The sequence below is a fragment of the Hemitrygon akajei genome, chromosome 7, assembly GCF_048418815.1.
Source record: "Hemitrygon akajei chromosome 7, sHemAka1.3, whole genome shotgun sequence".
In the NCBI taxonomy this organism is placed as follows: Eukaryota; Metazoa; Chordata; class Chondrichthyes; order Myliobatiformes; family Dasyatidae; genus Hemitrygon; species Hemitrygon akajei.
The window spans coordinates 171623891-171646497 of NC_133130.1; the positions used below are offsets into that span (position 1 = coordinate 171623891).

General features: G+C 40.2%; 1 protein-coding gene across 11 annotated transcripts in view; it reads left to right on the plus strand.

The window, feature by feature from the left end:
• The window catches only part of gapvd1 (GTPase activating protein and VPS9 domains 1), a 128251-nt gene that overhangs the window by 66390 nt on the left and 39254 nt on the right, over window positions 1-22607 (plus strand). For all 11 annotated transcript variants that reach the window (XM_073052605.1, XM_073052607.1, XM_073052606.1 and 8 more), the window contains 4 exons: window positions 6867-6996; window positions 8578-8703; window positions 14011-14184; window positions 21111-21251. In XM_073052605.1, coding sequence (XP_072908706.1) covers window positions 6867-6996; window positions 8578-8703; window positions 14011-14184; window positions 21111-21251 — 571 coding nt within the window. The remainder of the gene's footprint in view (window positions 1-6866; window positions 6997-8577; window positions 8704-14010; window positions 14185-21110; window positions 21252-22607) is intronic.

Consider the following 22607-nt stretch of genomic DNA (forward strand, 5'->3'; position numbering starts at 1 on the left):
GGGCTTATTTTCCAAGTTGCCCACTGTTATCAGTTTTCCCCAAAGACCTACGTTAAGCTAACTGGCTGATGATGTGAAGCTGCTAAAACCAATCATTCATGAATGCAGTAGACCAGTGTTCTAATCATAGACCTTCAGTGCTACTTTTCTTTTCTAATGAGTTACCATCATCAGTTGTAAACTTTGGTAGAGGAAATTTCTGAGAAATTTGCTAATTTTGTAAGAAATTATGTCCCAAAATTTTACGCAATAATGGGTGCCATGGTAGTATACTGGTTAGCGTGATGCTATTTCAGCTCGGGCCACTGAAGTTCAGAATTCAATTCCAGTGCCGCTTGTGATTAGTCCCTGTGATTACTGGGAGCTACAGTTTCTTCTCACAGTCCAAAGACCTACTGGTTGATAGTTTAATTGGTCATTGTAAACTGTTCTGTAGTTAGGCTAGGGTTAAACAGGTGGGTGGCGCAGTTCATTTGGCCGGAAGAACCTGTTCTCCACTCTTTCTCTAAATAAATAAATTCTGGCTGCATTGCTGGAAATGTTTGACTAGTAATCTTGAAATTAACAAGTTTTAATTGTAACAAATCACTTCTAGGAGGCTGCTTCTCACTCCACCACCCACCACTGTCTTTATCAAACTCACTTAAAACCAAGAAACAACAGAATTATTTCACTTATCCCATAAGCTACAGATGTGTAATACATTGTGTTCTGTTGGCAAGAGCCACAAAAACATTTTTGTTCAGTTGGCGGTGATATCTTGTTAAGTCATTGAAAAACAATTTGTTAGACCTATTTGATGTTTTCCTGATCTTTCTTGATCATTCATTTTAATTTTATGATGTCCATTAATTTGCAAAAGCATATGAAAGCTAATTGATTATTTCCTAGAATATTGCTACTACAGTGATTTTTCTTAAATATTCTTTGTAGTTTAGCATTCAGCAGTTTTGTCTTTTGCTAGAGAACCAGAGCATCCTATTTGCTTCATACAGTATAAAAAAAGCAGTACAGTGACAAACGCACATTGATTAATGCTGCATTGATTACAACATTCCACCCACCAGAGGAAGCAAATGGGAGATTTGCACCACCCAGTGGCCATTCTACCTACTACAACTGAATTTGGATTATGATGAAGAAGGAATTTAAGAGCTGTTCTGGAAAGTGTTTAAAAACTAGAATTTTTCTGTCCAACCTTTGCTGTTTATACTTTTTCAGTAGCTGCTGTTTATTTTCTCATTTTATGGATAAAGTACCCCTAGTATAATGGTAACAATATGAATTATTTTGTGCTAAAAGATCCAAAGATTTGGCATTTAGTTTTCGTTTGGCTTTCCATTTGTATTCACAAATTTATTGTGGTCATGAAGATAAAACTAGCATTTTATTCTGAGTCTTTCACATCTGTGGAGCATGCAATGAAATACATGTATTCACAATCCATACCAGTCTAGAGTGGCGCAGTAGTTAGCGCTATGATTTATAGCACCGACTGGAATGTAATTCGCGGCTTTCTGTAAGAAGTTTGTATGTTCTCTCCATGACTGCATGGGCTTCCTCCCACATTCCAAAGACATATGGGTTAGAGTTAGTAAGTTGTGAGCATGATGTGTTGGTGTCAGAGGCATGATGACACTTGTGGACTGCCAAAAAATTATACATTCTACTGTGTGTTTTGATGAATCAGACATGTGTCATGAAATTTGTCATTTTGCAACAGTAGTATACTTCAATACAAACATTGCTATAGTTGCAATAACAAATATAACAAATAATTTAAAAAGTGCAAAAGTGAGGTGATTTAAAATCTCCACCCTCCGGTGACATCTTTAAAATGTACATGTGATAAAGCTAATATATCTTTCGTCTTCTTTCTGATTTGCCTAAGCACACAATTTAACACTTAAGTTTACTGATGACATGAAACATTGTCAGAATATTCAAGTAGTGATGGAGATCATGACAGTGAGGATGGGAATAGAATGAGGTGTCAGATAAATGTGTAGCTGAAGAATTGGAGCAGGGGGCAGGGACTCAGATTTCTGGATAATTAGGAGCTCTTCTGGGGCAGGTGGAACCTATACAAAAGGGATGGGTTGCACTTGAATCCAAGGGGGACCAGTATTCTTGCAGGCAAATTTACTAGAGCTGTTGGGAGTGGTTTAAACTAATATGGCAAGGGGATGGAATCCAGAATGATAGAGCTGAGGGTGAGCCAGCAGGTTTACAAGTAGATGGCTGTAACATGAATGTTTGGAAGGACAAGTTACTGATTGGGTACAAATGCAGGCAGAGCAAAGAACTTAATTGTACCACAGAGGAAAAATTCAAAAAGGTGAAGAATGCAGGACTGAAGGTGCTGTATCTAATAGTGCATTGCATTTGGAATAAGCATTCAAAGGAACTCGTGGCACAATTAGATTGCTTGGTATGACGTGGGCATCACTGAGTCATGGCTGAAAGCAGGCTTAACATCAAAACATACACTTTGTATCGAAAGGACAGGTAGGATGGCATAGATGGTAGTGTGGCTCTGTTGGTAAGAGATAGATTTGCATCTTTAAAAAGAGATGACATAGGGTCAAAGAATGTTGTATCTTTGTGGGTGGAGTTAAGAAATTGCAAGGCTTTAAAAAAAAAAAACCATTATAGGAATCATATCTAGGACTCCAAATCGGTCCGAGGCTCGACGGACTCAGAGTCCGCTGCGGTCAGGTCGCTTTCAGTGTGTGCTGCGTCTGTGAGGCTGAGTCGGGCGGCGCCGTGGAAGTCCATAGCGGGGGTATTCCCTTCTGCCACCGGCGTGGGATGACGAGTCAGTCGGGGACCCTGAGGACTCGTGGAAACTGTGTGGTGGTTTCTTTCGAACTTAGTCTTTTAACATCTTTGGACTATTTTTACTGTGCCCATGGTCTTTTTAAAAAAAAATCAATTATGCTATTGTTTGCACTGTTGTAACTATATATTGTAAATATGTGGTTTTGTGCAGGTCTTGTAGCTTTAGTTTTTGGTCTTGTTTGTCTGGTGGGATTGGAGCTCCTTTCCGGGGAACGTGCTAACACAGTAGCGTGATATTAATAGGCAGCAGCCTCTCCGGACTCTGGATTGGGGATTGCCAAACGCTATGTGGATTTTCTGGTGTAGTCTGTTTTGTCATGTGTTTTTGTGATATCATTCTGGAGGAACGTTGTCTCATTTTTTAACTGCATTGCATTTGTGGTTTTTAAATGACAATAATCTGAATATTGGTGGGGATGACCCCAGAGCAGAGATGGCTGGCGTTTCTAGGAATCTGTCCCACAGAGGAAGAAGTTCTCAAATGGCAGAGGTAGGCAACCGTAGCTGACAAGAGAAGTTAAGGACTGTATAAAAGCCAAGGAAATGGCATATAAGATAGCAAAAGTGAGCTGGAAGTTGGATGATTGGGAAGCTTTTAAAATCCAACAAAAGTCAACTAAAAAAGCTTATAAGAAGGGAAAAGATGAAATATGAGGGCAGATTAGCCAATAATATAAAGCAGGATACTAAAAAAATTTTCAGTTATATAAAAATAATAAAAGGGAGGTATTAGACCACTGGAAAATTATGCCTGTGAGGTAACAGTGGGGAACAAAGGGAATGGGTACTTTACACCTGTCTTCATGGTGGAAGACACAAGCAGTTTGCCAGTGGTCCGTGAGTGTCAGGGAGCATGAGTGAATTGAGTGCCATTGCTATTACAAAGGAAGAAGTATGAGGCAAACTCAAAAGTCTTATGGTGGATAAGTCACCTGGGCCAGATGGATTACACTCCCAGGGTCCTGAGACTGGTTGCTGAAGAGATATGATCTTTCAAGAATCACTGGATTCTGGCATGGTCCCAGAGGGCTGGAAGATTGCAAGTGGCACTCCAGTCTTTCAGAAGGAAGGAAGGCAAAAGAAAGGAAATTATAGACCAGTTAGCGTCAGTGGTTTGGAAAGTGTTGAGTCTATTATTAAGAAAATTTTGGGGTACTTGGAAGACTAATGATAAAATAAGTTAAAGTTATCAATGTTTCTGTAAAGGGAAATCTTGGCTGACAAATCTGTTAGAGTTCTTCAAGCAAGTGACAAGCAGGGTGGGCAAAGGAGAAGCACTACAGGGCACAGCCACAAAATTGAGGGCTGACCCTTTAGAACAGAGGTAAGGAGGGCATTTTTTAACCAGAGTAGTAAATCTGTGAAAAGCTCTGCCACAGACTGCGGTGGAAGCCGAGTCTGTGCGTGTATTTAAGGCAGAAGTTGATCCTGATAGGTCAGGGCATCAAAGGATATGGCAAGAAGGCAGGTGTATGGGGTTGAGTGGGATCTGGGATCAGCCATGATGGTATGGTGGAGCAGATTTGATGGGCTGAATGGCCTCATTCTGCTCCAATGTCTTTTGGAGATGCCATGAGGCTTCAAGGGAATATTGACAAGCTGAACAAGTGGGGAGCAGCATGTGGAAAAGGTGTTAGGTTATCCACAGTAGAAGGGAAAAAGAGAAATGCTGAGTGTTTTAAATGGTGACAGATTGAGAAATGTTGAGAGCTGGGTTTTCTTGTACAGAAGTTACTTAAAGCCAATATCAGACCAGGGTTAGTTATCACTGATGTGAAATTTGTTGGTTCTATGGCAGAATTACCAAGATAAAATTACAATAAAGTACAAAATAAAAGAAAGTAATTATGCAGGTGTAGCAGGTAATTAGGAAGGCAGACAGTATGTTGACTTTTATTTGCAAGGCAATTTTGGTACAAGAATTTCTCATTGAAATTGTAAAGGGTCTTTATAATAAAATAGAATATTGTGCTGAATTTTAAAATGATCTCCTTAAAGAAATCAAAGACTCTTTATCTTAGCCTAAGACATTTTATTTCTTCATTGAAAGATAGAAATATTTTAAAAGGGCTTGATAATGAAGCCAACTTGAAATAAGAACAGGAATTGGCCATCTGGCCTGTTGAGCCTGCATGATCTTATTCAATAAGATCATTGCTGATCTGGCTGTGGACTCAGCTCTATCTACCTGCCTTTGTCCCCATAACTGTTAATTCCTCTGCTATGAAAAATCTAACTGTCTTAAGTATATTTGAGGTAGTTTCTACTGCTTCACTGGGTAGAGAATTCCACAGATTTTCTTCTACCTATCCCCTCCCAGCTTCCTGCTTCATCACCCCCCCCCCCCCCACCTCATCCACCCACCTTCCTCCTTACCTGGTCTCACCTGTCACCTGGCAGCTTGAACCCATCCTTCCCCCACCACCTTATTCTGGCCTCTTCCCTTACAAAGGGTCTCATCCTGAAACATTGACTGTTTATTTCCATCCATAGATGCTGCCAGGCCTGTGTTCCTCCAGCACTTTGTGTGTTTAAAAATGGGGATGGTGTTTCTCCCAGCTGTGAGTTCAGAAACTAAGGGATAGAAATTCCAAAATATGGGAAGGTCATTTTTGACTGAAAGGACTTTAAAAATGGCAAATCTTTGAAATTCCTTACCCCAGAGAGTTGCAGAGTTGTCATTGATTAGATTCAAAACTGATCAATTTATTTCTTTGTTTAAAAGGACAGGAAATCAGTGTTTGAGTTTAAAGATCAACCATGAACTTGCATGTCAAAGCAGGTTGTGGGAATGTGGGACTTGAATGATGTACGAATATCTCCTAGTTCTGCTGTAGGCCTGCATAGATAAATGGTCTCAGCCTGGAACATTGAAGGTGCATTTCTCTCCTCAGGTACTGTCTGACCCACTGAGTTCCACCAGCAACCAGTTCTTTGTTTTTGTTGTTCCAGATTCTAACATCTGTATTATCTTATGTTTTGCATGTTAAGTTCTATGTGGGCTCTTAAATATTTGAACAATTTTAACGAGAGTTAATATCTTACTCTTGTGACACTGAAGACACATTTTGACACTTCATATTTAGACATTTCTTTATTGGAAAGGGGAAAATTTCCATCATGCTGTTCAGGGCTTTTCACCAAGGTATAGGGTTAAATTTGTGTTCTAGCAGTGTGCTACAACCTTTAAACTTGTGCATCTACTAATAAGCCATGAAACTTGTGTCAACCAATTATGGCAAGAGTTAGAAAGGCAAATTGATGCAGTTTATTGTGGTAGCAACCTATATTATTATGTGCCGATACATATTTATTTGTCACATGTACATCAAAACATACAGTGAAATGTATCATTTGCGTTAATAACCACCTAAGGATGTCCTGCAGGCAGACCACAAGCGTCAGCACACAAGTAGCATGTCCACAATGCTCAGCAGAATAACAGTGCACAAAAGAGCAGGCAACAAATAACAACAACAACAAAACGAACAACACACACAAAATGCTGGAGGAACTCAGAAGGCCAGGCAGCAGCTATGGAATAGAGTACAGTTGCAGTTTCAGACCAAGACCCTTCATCAGACCCTTCCTGCTGAAGGGTTTCAGCCTGAAACGTTGACTGTACTCTTTTCCATAGATGCTGTCTGGCCTTCTGAGTTCCTCCAGCATTTTGTGTGTGTGACTTGGATTTCCAGCATCTGCTGATTTTCTCTTGTAAGCAACAAGACAACATCAACGCAAGCGCCTTTCCACACATGCGTGCGCATGCACACACCCCCCCCCCCCCCCCCCCCCCCCAGGCTCCGGCTGCATGTATCTGCACATCTTTTTTATCTGGTTGAGGAGCAGTGTAATCCCAATCCAGAAACCTAATTGTATCCTATAGCATGTGGGCTTTGGGCTCAAACATTTGAACTGTCTGATAATTAAATACCATTTGGATTAGACTTTTAACAATATAGATTAGTGTTTACAACATGCAGGCTGTTTAATTGTGTATTGATTACTTTCTCTGTTTTGATCAGGTGCTGAGCATGCAGCTTTCTGAGAGTGGTCAGGGTGAAGTACCTGTAGAGGATGGAAAACTCCATGGGAAACCAGATAAAACTCTACGCTTTTCTCTATGCAGTGATAATATGGAGGGAATATCAGAAGGTGAAGCTTTTCATCAAATTCCATGTAGCCCTTGCTCCAGTCCACATGACTTGCTTTGGTTCCTAGTAATCCGAATACATCACACTTAAAATCTTGGCATTTGTCTTTAAATCTTGTGTGGTCTCACTGCAGCTCATCGCTGTAATCTCCTCCACTCTAGGTTCTTGCCTTCCAATAAATTCTCCTTTCCTTTTTGAATTTGTTTTTTTTTTGGTCTGTCCATTTGTGACACATTGGATTCTAAGGCTTTTTTGTTACCTCAATAAACAGTTACGGTACTCCTTTCCAAGCTACAACCACTTCAAAAAAAAAAAAATTCTCCATAAGAAGTAACACATCCACATAGCCAAGCTATTGGTCACTTCTCCAAACCCCTTCCCTTCCTAGCTTGTGTATGTTTTGTTATTGTGATAAGTGTATTTGGGGGGGAAGTGGAGTATTCTGGATTATAAGAGCAAACATTGATCATTTCTTTGGCATTTAAAACTTAAATTTTAAGTGATGTATCTCGATATTGTTAGTTACTCTATAACTAAAGTCAAAGAATGAACATAGAACAGTACAGGCCCTTCGCCCTACAGTATTTTGCTGATTTTTAACCCACTCTAAGAACAATCTAACCCTTCCCTCCGACATGGCCCCCCATTTTTCTATCATCCATATGGCTATCTAAGAGGTTCTTAAATGTCCCTAATGTGTCTCCCTCTACCACCACTCCTAGCATGCACCAACCACTCTCTGTATTAAAGAAACTCTACCTCTGACAGTTCCCCCCCATACTTTTCTCCAAACATCTTAAAATTGTGCCCCCTTGTATTAGCCATTTCTGCCTTTAGGGTTAAGTCTCTGGCTGTCCACTCAATCTATGCTTCTTTTCTTATCCACCTCTATCAAGTCATTATGGGAACTGGGTTAAGCAGTATTTAACTGAACCTTGCTGTGCTGATGAATGATTAGCATCCAAAACATTGCCAAAAGTCACCTGTAATCAGTAAGTCTATTTGTCATGAGTACTTCTGTGATTTATCAGCTGGGTTAATCTAGTTGGTCACTTTTGACATGGAAGCAAGTCTAAAAAGAAACTAACTGTGGATGAGTTTTGCAAAATGTGTGTTATAAAACCATAAGACCTAGAAGCAGAATTAGGACATTCAGCCCACTGAGTCTGTTCCACCATTCGATCATGGCTGATCTGTCATCCCTCTCAACCCCATTCTCGTTCTCTCCCCATATCCTCTGATGCCCTTACCAATCAAGAACCTTTGCTTTAAATATACCCAATGACTTGGCCTCCACAGCTGCAACAATGAATTCCACAGTTTTGCCACCCTCTGGCTAAAGAAATCCCTCCTTATCTTTCTTCTAAAGGAACATCTTTGTATTCTGAGCCTGTGCCCCCTGGTCCTAGACTCTCCCACTATGGGAAACATTCTCTCTACATCTTCTCTATATAGGTATGGATATATTGAAAAATATTATGGGGTCACAGGATATGAAATCCATTCAGGATGTCCCCATCTATTTTTATTTATTTGAGTTCCCTGTTTATTTAATTCACATAGTAATTTATATTTCTAATAGGACCTTCAAACCGATCAAACTCTGTGTCGTCATTGGATCTGGAAGGAGAATCAGTCTCTGAACTTGGAGCAGGACCGTCTGGGAGTAACGGGGTTGAGGCTTTACAATTGTTGGAACATGAGCAAGGTAAGCAAAATAGAAAGGCGGTCACCTTGCTTGAAAGTTCAGTTGGTGAATGTGTTTTTCACCAAGCCACAGAATGTATTTACTGTATCTAGATTCTCGTTAACTTGTACATTGCTAAAATGAGAACTATTGGAAAGAAGCCTGCTCATGAATGATCATTAATCCTCTTCTCTGTTCCTCCCCACATCTTAAATTTATTCCTATCCTTAATTAGATCACGCTGCAATTTAGACTAAATTGTTACATACAGATTTCTGGTTCATGCAGCACTTTCCATCTCTCTTTTAATTGGGATCGATGGTTTTTTTCAGGATATTCCAGATTTCTTTTGAGAGACTGGATTCCTTTGTTATTTCTTCAGGTAGGTTAGGGTTTCTTTTCACTCCTATCTAGCTGATCAGCACTCTATTTGGAAGTAGTTTTCTTGTTTTACTGGTGGAACCATATTCAGCTGAAACATGATGGGGTCGTTTTGAGATTTAGTACTTAAGATTTTTTTGGGTCAGGAAAACGGGCGGTAGTTTGTAAAGACTGGAATTGATGCAATTCCAAAATTGCCTAACGTTCTTCCATTTGGGTTGTTTCTTCAACATGTACTAATAAATAATTTAATATTTGGGGCTGTGTACTGTTTTCCTCTTGACCTCCTTTGTGACACGTATTGTGCCCGTGAGGCCCAGTGATAACATTGCAGAATTGGTGATCACAATATTTAGTTAGATTTGATTAATTAAGACCTGTTTCAGTAAGTCTGTTTTAGGTATGCTGAATTAAAGATGCTGTCAGTTTCTCACTGTGTTGATGGTGTATGGTGAAAAATATTTTCTAATTGTAGTGTAGGATGGGAGATGCTTAACTTCTGGATTTAGTTTTGTATTTTCTTGTGTGTTTTTTGCTGAACCAGTTCTTAAGACTACAGACTTCTTTAGATTACCGTAGATTCCGGATTATAAGCCGCTACTTTTTCCCCACATTTTGAACAGCTTTGAACTCTGCGTCCTTTAATCCAGAGCGGCTAATACATGGTTTTTTTTCATGCCGCCTCGTAAACATTTTGCCTCGTAACAGTAGACCAATAAAATTGATGAGTAGTTCACAGAGGTCCAATGAAATTGTACGATAAATCAAGCGCACTTTCACAATTAAATTATTGTAAATCAGTCATTTGTACTCACCCTCATCAACATGGAAAATACTCGAAGAAAAGCAAGACCCGAGCGCGTCAGACCCGAGCGCATCAGACCCGATTAGACCCGATCGCGTTACGCAAGCGCGTCAGACCCGATTAGACCCGATCGCGTTACGCGAGCGCGTCAGACCCGATTAGACCCGATCGCGTTACGCGAGCGCGTCAGACCCGATTAGACCCGATCGCGTTACGCGAGCGCGTCAGACCCGATTAGACCCGATCGCGTTACGCGAGCGCGTCAGACCCGATTAGACCCGATCGCGTTACGCGAGCGCGTCAGACCCGATTAGACCCGATCGCGTTACGCGAGCGCGTCAGACCCGATTAGACCCGATCGCGTTACGCAAGCGCGTCAGACCCGAGCGAAAACGCTGCTTTTAAGTTAAAGGCGATCAATAACTTTTCCTGGTAGGCTGCAGTCTATATATTTTTACCAGTCGCTAGGAGATATTGGAATGTTGTTCGTGCTGTTCAGTAAAAAAGTATATGCAACGTAATTTGTGTTACCGATACGTATGTATATTTAAAAGTAGCGGTGCGGCCTAAAATCCGGTGCGGCCTTTACAATTAAAAAATTGATTTTATTTCTAAAATTAGAGCCAGCGGCTTTTAATCAGGTGCGCTCTGTAGTCCGGAATCTACGGTAGTTTTATTTGCCACGTGTACATTGAAGCATACAGTGAAATGCATTGCTTTTCACTGTATGTCCGCAGTCCCTGAGGGCAGTCTGCAAGTTTCATTGCGTTTCCAGCACCAAAGTAGCATGCACACAACTTAACCTTTGGAAAACCTACATCTTTGGAATGTAGGAAGAAACTGGTGCACATGGAGGAAACTCATTTGGTCATGGGGAGAACTCCTTTCAGAGAGCAGCAGAATTGAACCTGGGGCTCCAAAGCGATACACTAATCACCTTGTGACAGTACTGCCCACTTGTCTTTCCTGAAACATGATTTGTGAGTCAATGAATTAAAGCTCAAATACTTGCCTCGACTATTGGCCATTTGCTGCTGTGGTGATTACTTGATTTGTTAATTAATAGCAATGAGCACTTACAATCTATTTTCATCGAAGTAAAGTTGAAGATTTTGACAGCCACAAGTGTGTGTGCTTGCTTAGAAGCAACTCCATAGTATTTATTTTATTTATTGAGATATAGCATGGAATAGACCCTTTTGGCCCTTCGAGCTGTGCTACCCAGCAATCCTTTGATTAAATAACTGGACAACATTCAATGACCAATTAACCTACCAACTGGTATGTCTTTGGACTGTGGGACGAAACTGGAGCATCTGGAGGAAACCCACAAGGTCACAAAGAGAACGTATAACCCCCTTACAGCAGCATCGGAAATTGAACCTGGATTGCTGGTACTCTAATACATTGTGCTAACCAGTACACTACCGTGCCACCCACGAACATACCATGTAGTTGTCAAGCTACAAGCCTTCTAGTGAGAGATGCGCACAAGTGATCCAGAGAAACATAGAACGTAGAATTCTACAGCACCTTACAGGCTCTTTGGCCCACAATGTTGTGCTGACCATGTAACCTATGTAGAACCTGCCTAGATTTTCCCTAGCACATAGCCCTCTATTTTTCTAAGCTCCATGTACCTATGTATTGAAAGTAGTTTAAATCCTACCATGCAGCTGTAGTAAATTAACCTGAACTTAAAACTTATCCAGAACAGAAGTGTTGAAACTACTGGATTGTTGTAAAATAAATGTAGTTCATTAATGTCAGTTGTAAAGAAATGGAGCAACCTTACCAGGCTAGCCTGTGTCTTTCTTCAGACACACTGGTGTGGTTGAAGCTTACCCTCCAATTAGTGACAGTAAGGAAAGGAGTGAATGACAAATATTAGGGTGCCAGCAAAGTTTGTACTCAGTGAACAAATGATAAAATAGTGCCAGTGCAAAGAAAAAAAAAATCAAAATTCAAGATCGTTTAAAGGCCTTCAAGAGGACCACAACTTTGTTGTTGGGTTTGGAGGCTTGCATGCCTCAACGACCTAGAGATCTATGTTGGCTGGAAACAAGGCTTTATGCTTTGGCTCTTTGGCCAGGCTAAGAGTGGTCCACTGGTCCCCCAGGCACCGGGGTTCAGCTCAGGGCTAACAACCTTGACTGGTAAAACAAAATTGTTATGGTAACAGCAGTGATGAATCCTTCTACATCTGAGTGTGACAGTATTCCTGAGTCTCTACCTGGGACTTGCATGACTGACAGTAGTGAAAACCAAGAGGAAGTTACTGAAATGATGAAGGAAGCTCTGAACAATACCAGAGATGGAGGACCTTCATTGCTGCCCTAAACGCCAGTGGCGTAGCAGGCAGTAAGTAAGTGTAAGGGAGAATGAAATACAATAATTGTTACTCTATATGTGATACAGCACAAGAACATTAAAGACACGATAATAAAAAAAACACAAATATAAATACATAGGGTAACTTGTATATATTGGTTGTATGTCCATAAAGTGACACCAGGCACAGAAGGATCAGTAAATAAGGTGACTGACAGGAAATGATAAATCGCAGTGGTGGGGGATGCGGAGGGGTTGATCAGTTTTACTGCTTGGGGAAAGTAGCTATTTTTGATTCTGGTGGTCCTGGTGTGAATGCTCTGTAGCCTCTTCCCTAACGGGAGTGGGACAAACAGTCCATGAGCAGGGTGGGTGGGATCCTTCATGAAACAGCACTGCTACATCATTGATCTTTTCAAGGCTTCATCATTGTTTTCAGCTTTTTTTCTAAGATGGGAACAATTAATCTGTTTTGCTCTAATCCAGAGTGTAGAGGCACTAAGTACATTTGTAGCAGTGTAAATAATCATGGGGCATGAGCTAGCCATCTTTTCAGAGTCCTGATTAACTTACCCGTAGGCACGGTCCCTCATTTCTTTTATGTTTTTTTCAATAGTGAGTGAGTCAAGGACTAGAAGCACAACCTCAGAATAGAAAGATTTCCCTTTAGAACAGAGATGAAGACGGAGTTGTTTAGCCAGAGGGTGGTAAATCTGTGGAATTCATTGCCACAGAGGGTTGTAGAGGCTAAGTCATTGCATGTATTTAAGTAGGAGTTTGATAGATTATTGATTAGTAAGAGTACCAAAGGTTATGGGGAGAAGGCAGGAGAATGGGGTTAAGAGGGAAAATAAATCAGCCATGATCAAATGGCAGAGTGGACTCAATGGGTCGAGAGGCCTAATTCTGCTCCAGTGTCTTTTGCTCTTAAATTCAGTGAGTGAGACAGATGGCCTGAACGGATCTATACACAGCAGTTTTTTCACGTTGATTTTCAACTTTTATTTAAAGAAAAGCCATATTAGAACTTCTAGAACCTTCTAGATTTTCCACAGTTGTATCTGTATTGTTCCAAAATTGAGGATCGTTAGTAGCTGCAGAATTTATAACTGTCAGTGTCCCCAAAATAATGAATGCTGATCTCTTGGTAATGAAGCCAGAAAGTATTAATTCCAAACAATACTGCTTTTCATCCACAAAACTAAATAATCATGGGCATTTCTTGTTTAAACTTGTATAAACTTGAGAAAGCAAAATGCTGGAACAATGCAAGTAGGTGAACTTGTAACTTTCAAATAACAGTTGTCCAAATATGGCCCTTTGTGCTTAAATGTAATTTTTCTATTTAAAGGAAACTTGTTTCTGCAATTAAGTGACACTCACAGGAGAGGGTAAACCTAATGTTCATTTTCATTAAGTAACTTTATGAAGTTCAGGAGTATCGCTTCAATTGCCAATTAAGTTGGGGGAGTGAAATTGGCTTTTCTAAGCAAGGAGTTTAGAGATTGTTGGCAGATATGGTCTGAAAAACAAATATTGAGTTACATGAAATGCAGTTTTGTGAAAAGGATATTTCAGATTGTGTGAACTCTGCATATTTGTTACAACTTGCTTCTACCTTTATTGTCTTCATATTTACCACTGAAATCAAATTTCTGTTCTGTCACTTGGTAAAGTGCTTTCAGAATATCCAGTTAGGGTTTACTACATAGTAAACAACAATTTTAATTTGGTAACTTTTGTTCAGAGTATATTTAAAATTTATTAACTGAGACCTCAAACATTAATACTATTTCTTTATTCCATTGTAGCCACCACCCAAGACAATCTTGATGACAAACTCCGTAAGTTTGAAATTAGGGACATGATGGGGCTGACCGATGACAGGGACATTTCGGAAACTGTGAGTGAGACTTGGAGCACAGATGTCCTGGGAAGTGATTTTGATCCGAACATTGATGAAGATAGACTACAAGATATTGCAGGTAAATATTGATGGTGCATTTAGTAATTTAGACATTGGTACATTTTGGAATTTAGGTAAGTAATTTGATTTAGGATTCAAATACATAACAAATGCGTCTAAATGTTGCTAAGGCACTGCATTGCATATCCTTGAAAAACAAATACTTTACTGCAACTCTCAGATCTCTCAAACAGGACCCCACTAAGGAGCACCAAACCATTGAAGCGTAGAAGGTTGATGGGGGACTTGATAGAGGTATTTAAAATTATGAGGGGGATAGGTAGAGTTAACGTTGATAGGCTTTTTCCATTGAGAGTAGGGGGGATTCAAACAAGAGGACATGAGTTAAGAGTTAGGGGGCAAAAGTTTAGGGGTAACACGAGGGGGAATTTCTTTACTCAGAGAGTGGTAGCTGTGTGGAACGAGCTTCCAGTAGAAGTGGCAGAGACGGGTTCGATATTGTCATTTAAAGTAGAATTGGATAGGTATATGGACAGGAAAGGAATGGAGGGTTAAGGGCTGAGTGCAGGTCGGTGGGACCAAGTGAGAGTAAGCGTTCGGCATGGACTAGAAGGGCCGAGATGGCCTGTTTCTGTGCTGTAATTGTTATATGGTTATATTGTCTCCCACACCATCACCAACCTGTTGAATCTGGGGATCTCCCATCCACCACCACCAACCTCATAGTTCCTGCATCCCACACCTCCCATTTCTACCTCCTAACCAAAATCCACAAACCCGCTTGTCCAGGTAGACCCATTGTTTCAGCTTGTTCCTGTCCCACTGAACTTACATCAGCATACCTCGACTCTTTTTAATCCCCCCTAGTTCAGTCCCTTCCTACCTACATCCGTGACACTTCACATGCTCTGGATCTTTTCAATGATTTCAGGTTCAGGTTCCCTGGCCCCCATCATCTTATTTTTACTATGGATGTCCAGTCCATATACACCTCCGTCCCCCACCAGGAAGGCCTCTCCATTTTTTTTTTCTGGACACCAGACCTAACCAGTTCACCTCCACCTAGTGGAACTTGTCCTCACTCTAAATAATTTCTCCTTTGGCTTCTCCCACTTCCTTCAAACAAAAAGGGAAGCCATGGGCACTTGCGTGGGTCCCAGCTATGCCTGCATGTTTGTTGTCTACATGAAACAGTCCATGTTTCAAGCCTACTACACTGGTGACTGTCCCGCACTTTTCTTGTGCTACATCGACGACTGCATTGGTGCTGCTTCCTGCACCCATGCTGAACTCGTCAACTTTATCCACTTTTCCTCCAAATTACCCCTGCCCTCAAATTTACCTGGTCTATTTCCGAAACCTCCCTCCCCTTTCTTGATCTCACTGTCTCTATCTCCGGAGACAGCTTATCCACTGATGTCTATTATAAACCCATGGACTCTCACAGCTACTTCAACTATACCTTGTCCTGCACTGTTACTTATAAAAACACCATCCCCTTCTTTTACTTCCTCCATCTCCACTGCATCTGCTCTCAGGATGAGGTTTTTCATTCTAGAACAAAGGAGATGTCTTTCTTTTTCAAAGAAAGGAGCTTCCTGTCCTCCTCCATCAACGCTGCCCTCAACTGGCATCTCTTCCATTTCACACACGTCTGCTCTTGCTCCATCTTCCTGTTACCCTACCAGGGATAGGGTTCCTCTTGTCTTCACCTACCACCCCACAAGCCTCAGCGCCCAGCACATAATTGTTTGAAACTTCTGCCACCTCCAACAGGATCCCACCACCAAGCATGTATTTCCCTCCCCCTGCCCACATTTTCTGCTTTCTGCAGGGATCACTTCCTATGTGACTCCCTTGGAGATCCCTCCCCACTGATCTCCCTCCTGGCACTTATCCTTGCAAGCGGAACAAGTGCTCACCTGCCAGTATACCTTCTCCCTCACTACCATTAAGATCTATAAACAGTCCTTCCAGGTGAGTCAGCACTTCACCTGTGAGTCTGGTGCTCCTGGTGTGGCCTCCTGTATATTGGTGAGACCTGACGTAGATTGGGAGACAGCTTTGATGAGCACCTACGCTCCGCTGCCGGGAAAAGCAGGATCTCCCAGTGGCCACCCATTTTAATTCCACTTCCCATTCCCATTCTGATATGTTCATCCATGGCCTCCTCCACTGTCATGATGAGGCCACACTCAGGTTGGAGGAACAACTCCTTGTATTCTGTTTGGGTTGCCTCCAACCTGATGGCATGAACATAGATTTCTCAAACATCTGGTAATGCCCCCACCCCGCCTCTTTCACCATTTTCCATTGCCTTTCACCTCTCTCACCTTATCTCCTTGCCCATCCATTGCCCCTCTTTGGTGCTCCTACCCCCTTTCTATCTTCCATGGCCTTGTCTCTTTCACTAATCAATTTCCCAGCTCTTTACTCCATCCTTCCCCCTTCAGGTTTCACCTATCACCTTGTGTTTCTCACTTCCCTCCCCCACCTTTTAAATCTACTCCCTAGCTTTTTTTCCCGGTCCTACTGAAGGGTTTCAGCCCAAAAATCAACCGAACTCTTTTCCTAGATGCTGCCTGGCCTGCTGAGTTCCTCCAGCATTTTGTGTGTGTTACTTTAGTATGGTAAATGTGATTTTAATTTGTTGTAGAAAAACATAACATTCATTGTGTTAAATATGCTTGTCCTCTTAGTAAAGAGGTGTGGTAAATTTTCTAGTCCAGTGTGTGATAAATATCCAGTGATTAACAGAAACACTTGTGCTGCCCACCAAAATGTCTCCAAAGAAAGCAATTATGTTCAATAGACCAATCTTGGAAAGATTCTTTCATTTTAGTTTACTTCTAATTGTTCTTCAAATTCATTTGGAAATATGGGAATTGTCATGTTTTGCACTTTATCAATTTTATGAAGTAATTTTGTTGAACAATTTCAGCACAATTGCTCATGGCAAAACAAATACGGGCTTCAGTAAATAAAAATCAAAACAAAAAGATGCTGAAAATCTGTAATTAAATTTTTTAAAGTGTGAGAAACACTCAGCAGGTTAGGCAGCATTTGTGGAATAAGAAGCAGTTATTGTTTTGAGTCTAGGACTCCCTGCATTTTTTTTAGAAATGGAAAATAAAAATACCTTCTAATGGCAGAGAGGCTGGGGTGGGGATGGGAAGAACAAAGGAAATGTGTTTCAAAATATTTCAAACTTCGCTATGTTTGGAATATCTCAGACAGCCAATAGGACATTACTTACAACTGTTTTCTTGGCTGGATGTTTTCTTACCTGGATGGAATTGTTCAGTGGAGACAAGAGACTGCAGATGCTGGAATCTGGAGCAATGAACAAGATGCAGGAGGTACTCAGCGAGTCAGACAGCATCTGTGGAAGAAATAGCAAGTTAGTATGAAGAGTTGAGACCCTCCATCTGGACAGGAAGATAGAGGAGAGAGAGCCAGTTTAAAATATAGCGAAAGAATAGGGTGGAGGAAGAGTTGGAAAGCAGAAGTAGATCCAGGTGAAATGGGGTGATGCACAGATGGAGTAGATAGTGGAACTAATGGCAGAGGCTGGGAGATAATAGGTGGAGCAACAAAGGGCTGCAAGAAGGTGGGGCATTGAATAAAGTGAGGGTGAATGGGGGAAGGCAGATGAGAGCAGTGGAAGTAATGTGTGGGTGATAGGCAGATGGAGTGGGTAGACACAATTCCACATTTTAACACTCCTTCCACACTGATATGTCTGTCCTTGGTCTCCCATACTGAGGCCAAATGGAAATTGGAACAATGATATTTCATATTCTGCTTGTATAATTTGCAATGTTATGAACATTGAATTTTCCTGTTCCAGGGTATCCATATGGCTGGGGGTTCTTCTCCCACATACACTCACCCATTCCCCTAGCTTTTTAACTTCCTATTATTCACCTTTCCTACCTCCTTCCCTTTCTTCATTTGGCCCATCAACTCCCACCATCAATTGCATTCCATCTATCATCTATCTACCAGCCACTGTTTCAGTCCTTACTTGCACTGATGGTCTTTTTTCTGTCAATTCTGATTCAGGTTCTTGACCCAAATCACTGGCATCCACGTGATGCTGTGGAATGCTGTCAGAGGTATTACCTTTTGGATGATACGTTCAGCTCTTATCTTTTCCCTTGACAGGGTACACAAGGTCTTATGAAACATTTTAAATAGAAGGCGAGGATATCTCTCATCGGTGTCCTGACCAATGTTACTAAAAACAAGTAGATTATTTGGCCATCATCTTATCCCTTGTGTTTAATTCCCTCTATAAAGCAACCCCATATTTAATTCTTCCCACCCCCATTTGACCTAGTCACTATATGATTCCTGAGAAATAGCCTTGGGGGATGCATCAGATGATAGACGTATTTTTCTTTAAAGACATTGCTTCCCTGTCACCCGGTAATGCTCCATGGGGAGAACTGCAAGCATTTCTTGCCACCTGTGGCATACTGGATTGAAACACTAGTGTGCTTTGTTGTTTGTACCATAATTACACTTCCAAATTTAAGGAAGCTGCACCAAAAATTCTAAATCATCAACATTGCTTTCGATAACAGATTTCACTGAAAACTTTTTATAACTGTTGACAAAAATGAAACTTCCTTTAAAATGTATTATATTAAAATACAATTGTCATTTTCTGAATCCCAGCAGTGTGATTGACCTTGGTTCCTTCTCATTTGCATCCAGCATTTTTCATGCTTTTAGATTATGTGTTTTGGGATGCTTATATCATTAACTGAATTTGCAGCAATTTCCTTATGTGTTTCTCTAAGGGATAGCATTATGAGATGCACATTAAATCTCCATTAATACCTCATTATCCCAGTGATAAGATTACCATGATAATGAGGCATAAATTCTAATTGTTTCAGATCTTCTTGTGCCTCTCATTTAATCATATACCTGTATTTGTCTTCAGTAAGTTTTAAATTGCAAGCATTTCTGGTGACCTGAAAATATTGCTCAAGATGCTGAAAGCAGATCTTTTAATAACATTGCAAGAGTAAATATTATTTTTAAAATGGTTGCTCGTGTTTTCTGATTCAGGATGCACACAAAATTTTGCATCAGCTTGTATTTGCCCTATTATAATCCAACATCAAACCAGCTTAGTCTTAAGCACCCATTAATTTAATTAGGAGACTAAACTGACCAGTTTTATTTGTGGTCTGGCTCTCATTGTAAACTAAGTTAGACAAACATTTTCCAAACTTGGAAAAAAATATATTTTCTGAGTAACAGTCACAAAAGGCTGGAGGAACTTAGCATAATGAGTCTAGGTCAGAGGTCCCCAACCTTTATATGCCATGGACCCCTACCATTGACCGAGGTTCCAGGTTTTGGGCCAAGACTGTTTATCAGGACTGGGAAGGAAGTGGGGAAGAAGCCAGAATAAGAAGGTGGGGTTGGTAAGAAATACAAGCTGGAATGTGATGTGAAGTTGGAAGGTGATGGGTGGAAAAGGAGGAATCCAATAAGAGATGGAGAGTGGAAAATGAGAGAAAGGTAAGGAGAAAGGGCACCAGAAGGAGCTGATGGGCAGGTGAGGAGAAGAGCAGAGGTAAGAGGGGAGTGTGAATATTTACTTTGATATTAGAGTTGCCAATTTCTCAATTCAACTTTGTATGCATGAATGTACATGAAAATGAATTGTTCATGGTTTCAGAGGTCAGTGTATTTAGATTTTCCAATACAATATATATGTTAATATTTGCTTTCAACTACATAGAACTGAATTATATATTTAAGATGCCATTACACTATTTTGTAGTTGGTTCATTGCCAAAGAGCTTTGAGCAGGGACTGAGGTTTGTGCACTCAAATTGTGGCCACTAACTTGTATACAGTATAAGTTTTGCCCTGTATGTTTTTAGTTCTTAACGAATGCTCATTCATCTTGGTGTACAAGTGAAACAATGATATTATTCTTCTGTGTCATTCTCAGTCAGGAATAGCTGGTGTTCATTCGGGCGGTGTTACTGAAATCGTTCATGCCCTGTGATTTCTTATGAAAAGAAAATTGTGCTGTTTTAAAAATATCTGACAACTTATTTGCTCTCTATTTTGTCTTTTTACATTTTTTAAAACTACTTTGAGTGGTTTAGATTTCATTGCTGGTTGATAATGGCCTGTTTCTCTTTCTTCATTAAAACAAAAACAGATTGCAAAACATCCCTAATCAATTTTCAGTGTCTTGGGTATGGAGCAGTCTTCTTAACTTGTTGTGGATAGCTGTGATTGTCAGCTCAGTTTACATAGTGGCTGTCTGTAGTCCAAATGGATTTAAAACTGCACAATACTCTACAAAAAAAGTGTTGCTTCTATTTTCCAAATGGTTACAGTATATTGATAATTGCTAATGCTATTGGTTATACTTAAGGATAACTAATGTAAAGTAGTTTGAGATAGCTGAGCTGCAGTTTTATTAAAGGATTTCAGCCACCCAGTAAAAATTGCTAACTACCTAAATATTTCTTTATTCTTGAAGATGATTGAACGATGATTGAATGATTGTCATGTTTTGCACTTTATCAATTTTGTGAAGTAATTTTGTTGAACAATTTCAGCACAATTGCTCATGGTAAAACAAATACGGGCTTTAGTAAATAAAAATCAAAACAAAAAGATGCTGAAAATCTGTAATTAAATTTTTAAAAGTGTGAGAAACACTCAGCAGGTTAGGCAGCATTTGTGGAATGAGAAGCAGTTATTGTTTTGAGTCTAGGACTCCCTGCATTTTTTTTAGAAATGGAAAATAAAAATACCTTCTAATGGCAGAGAGGCTGGGGTGGGGATGGGAAGAACAAAGGAAATGTGTTTCAAAATATTTCAAACTTCGCTATGTTTGGAATATCTCAGACAGCCAATAGGACATTACTTACAATGTATGATTTTAAGTAAAACTGCTGCTGAATGATATAAGCTAATAAGTATTTAATTTTGTACTAGGTGCAGCAGCAGAGAATATGCTGGGTAGTTTGCTAGGATTGCCAGGTTCAAGTTCAGTGCTACTCGATCCCTGCACAGGGTCAACGATCTCTGAAACGACCAGTGAGGCTTGGAGTGTGGAGGTTCTGCCCAGTGACTCAGGTATGTATGTCACGCTGATGAAATTTATTTTCCAAACATTACCAAAACTACATCAGAGCAGTCATATAATAAATACTTATAAATGCAGTCAGGAAGTTTGTGATGCATTCCAGTTCCCATTAAGAATTAGTCTTTATTCTTGGCCTTTTGTTTCAACTGTTAATTGAATGTTCCTTTGAGTTTGTGCAGACAAGCCCCTTTTTGTTATTGAGTTGAGTTTTATGTTGGAACTGCCTGAGGTTATGACGCACCATGTAGGAAGCTGACCGTGGGGAAGTACATGAGCAATCCATAGAATTTTTGTTGAAGTTGTTATATTATAAAACTGGTTTGAATACAGAGTGGCTGTTTGCCATTGGTTCATCTAACTTCATTTGGCTTCCATACACTACCTGGCGAGAGAAATAGATCTGGCACATTATAACCACAGATGTTCATGTCCAAAATGTGCCAAAGCAGATGCTTGTGCTATTTTTATCCAGTGTTGATCAGTAAAGAGTGGGGTAGGAAGGGTAGAAATAGTGTATTTGGAAAATAAAATGTAAAATTTAATTTGTGTGCATGATTATGATATGGTTATTGTCGTGGTTACTTTAAAAAACAAACCAAAAAGTGAGGAACCTGACACTGTATAACATGCTTCCAAATAACTAAGTTCCAAGTCAAAAGAAGTATGTTTGATCCTTTATTTTAAAACTAGCGAAGACAATAAACCTTATATAGTGATTTTTAAAAAATGAACAAAACTAACATAGCGATAATAAAACAAGTGAGAAAAGTGAAGTTAATGCAACCAAATTAGCGATATAGTGGTCAACAAAAAAAAAATCCATGTCCCGTACTAAGTTCCTCTCTAACTAAAAGCTAATAGCATAAAGAGAGAGTACATGGCTACACTCATTTGCTTCTACCACGCCCCAACCCATGTGACAAATTTCAGTAACCCATAGTAAACACGTTACACAAAATACAATACAGTCAGAAATTAGATACGTGGCTCCTGCAGTTTTGAACCTTAAAGGTCAGAGTTGTGAGCATAGTCATTTGAGGCAGGGTATGTGTAATGTGGGCACATACTGCATATGGAATTTGGAGTCAGTTAATATCTCTTGACTTTTTCTCCAAGTATTTAAACTTTCACAATAGTTTAGTGTAAACAACATAGGAAAAACAGCACACATAAAACGCTGGAGGAGCTCAGTGGGTCAGCAGCATTAGTAGAGGGAAACAAGACATTCTACATTTCGGGCTGTGACCCTACATCAGGACAGGAAGGGGAAGAAGCGAGAATAAGAAAGTGGAGGGAAAGGAAGGAGGATTATGCAACCTGGGGAGTTTGTTCTGTCATTCAGTGTG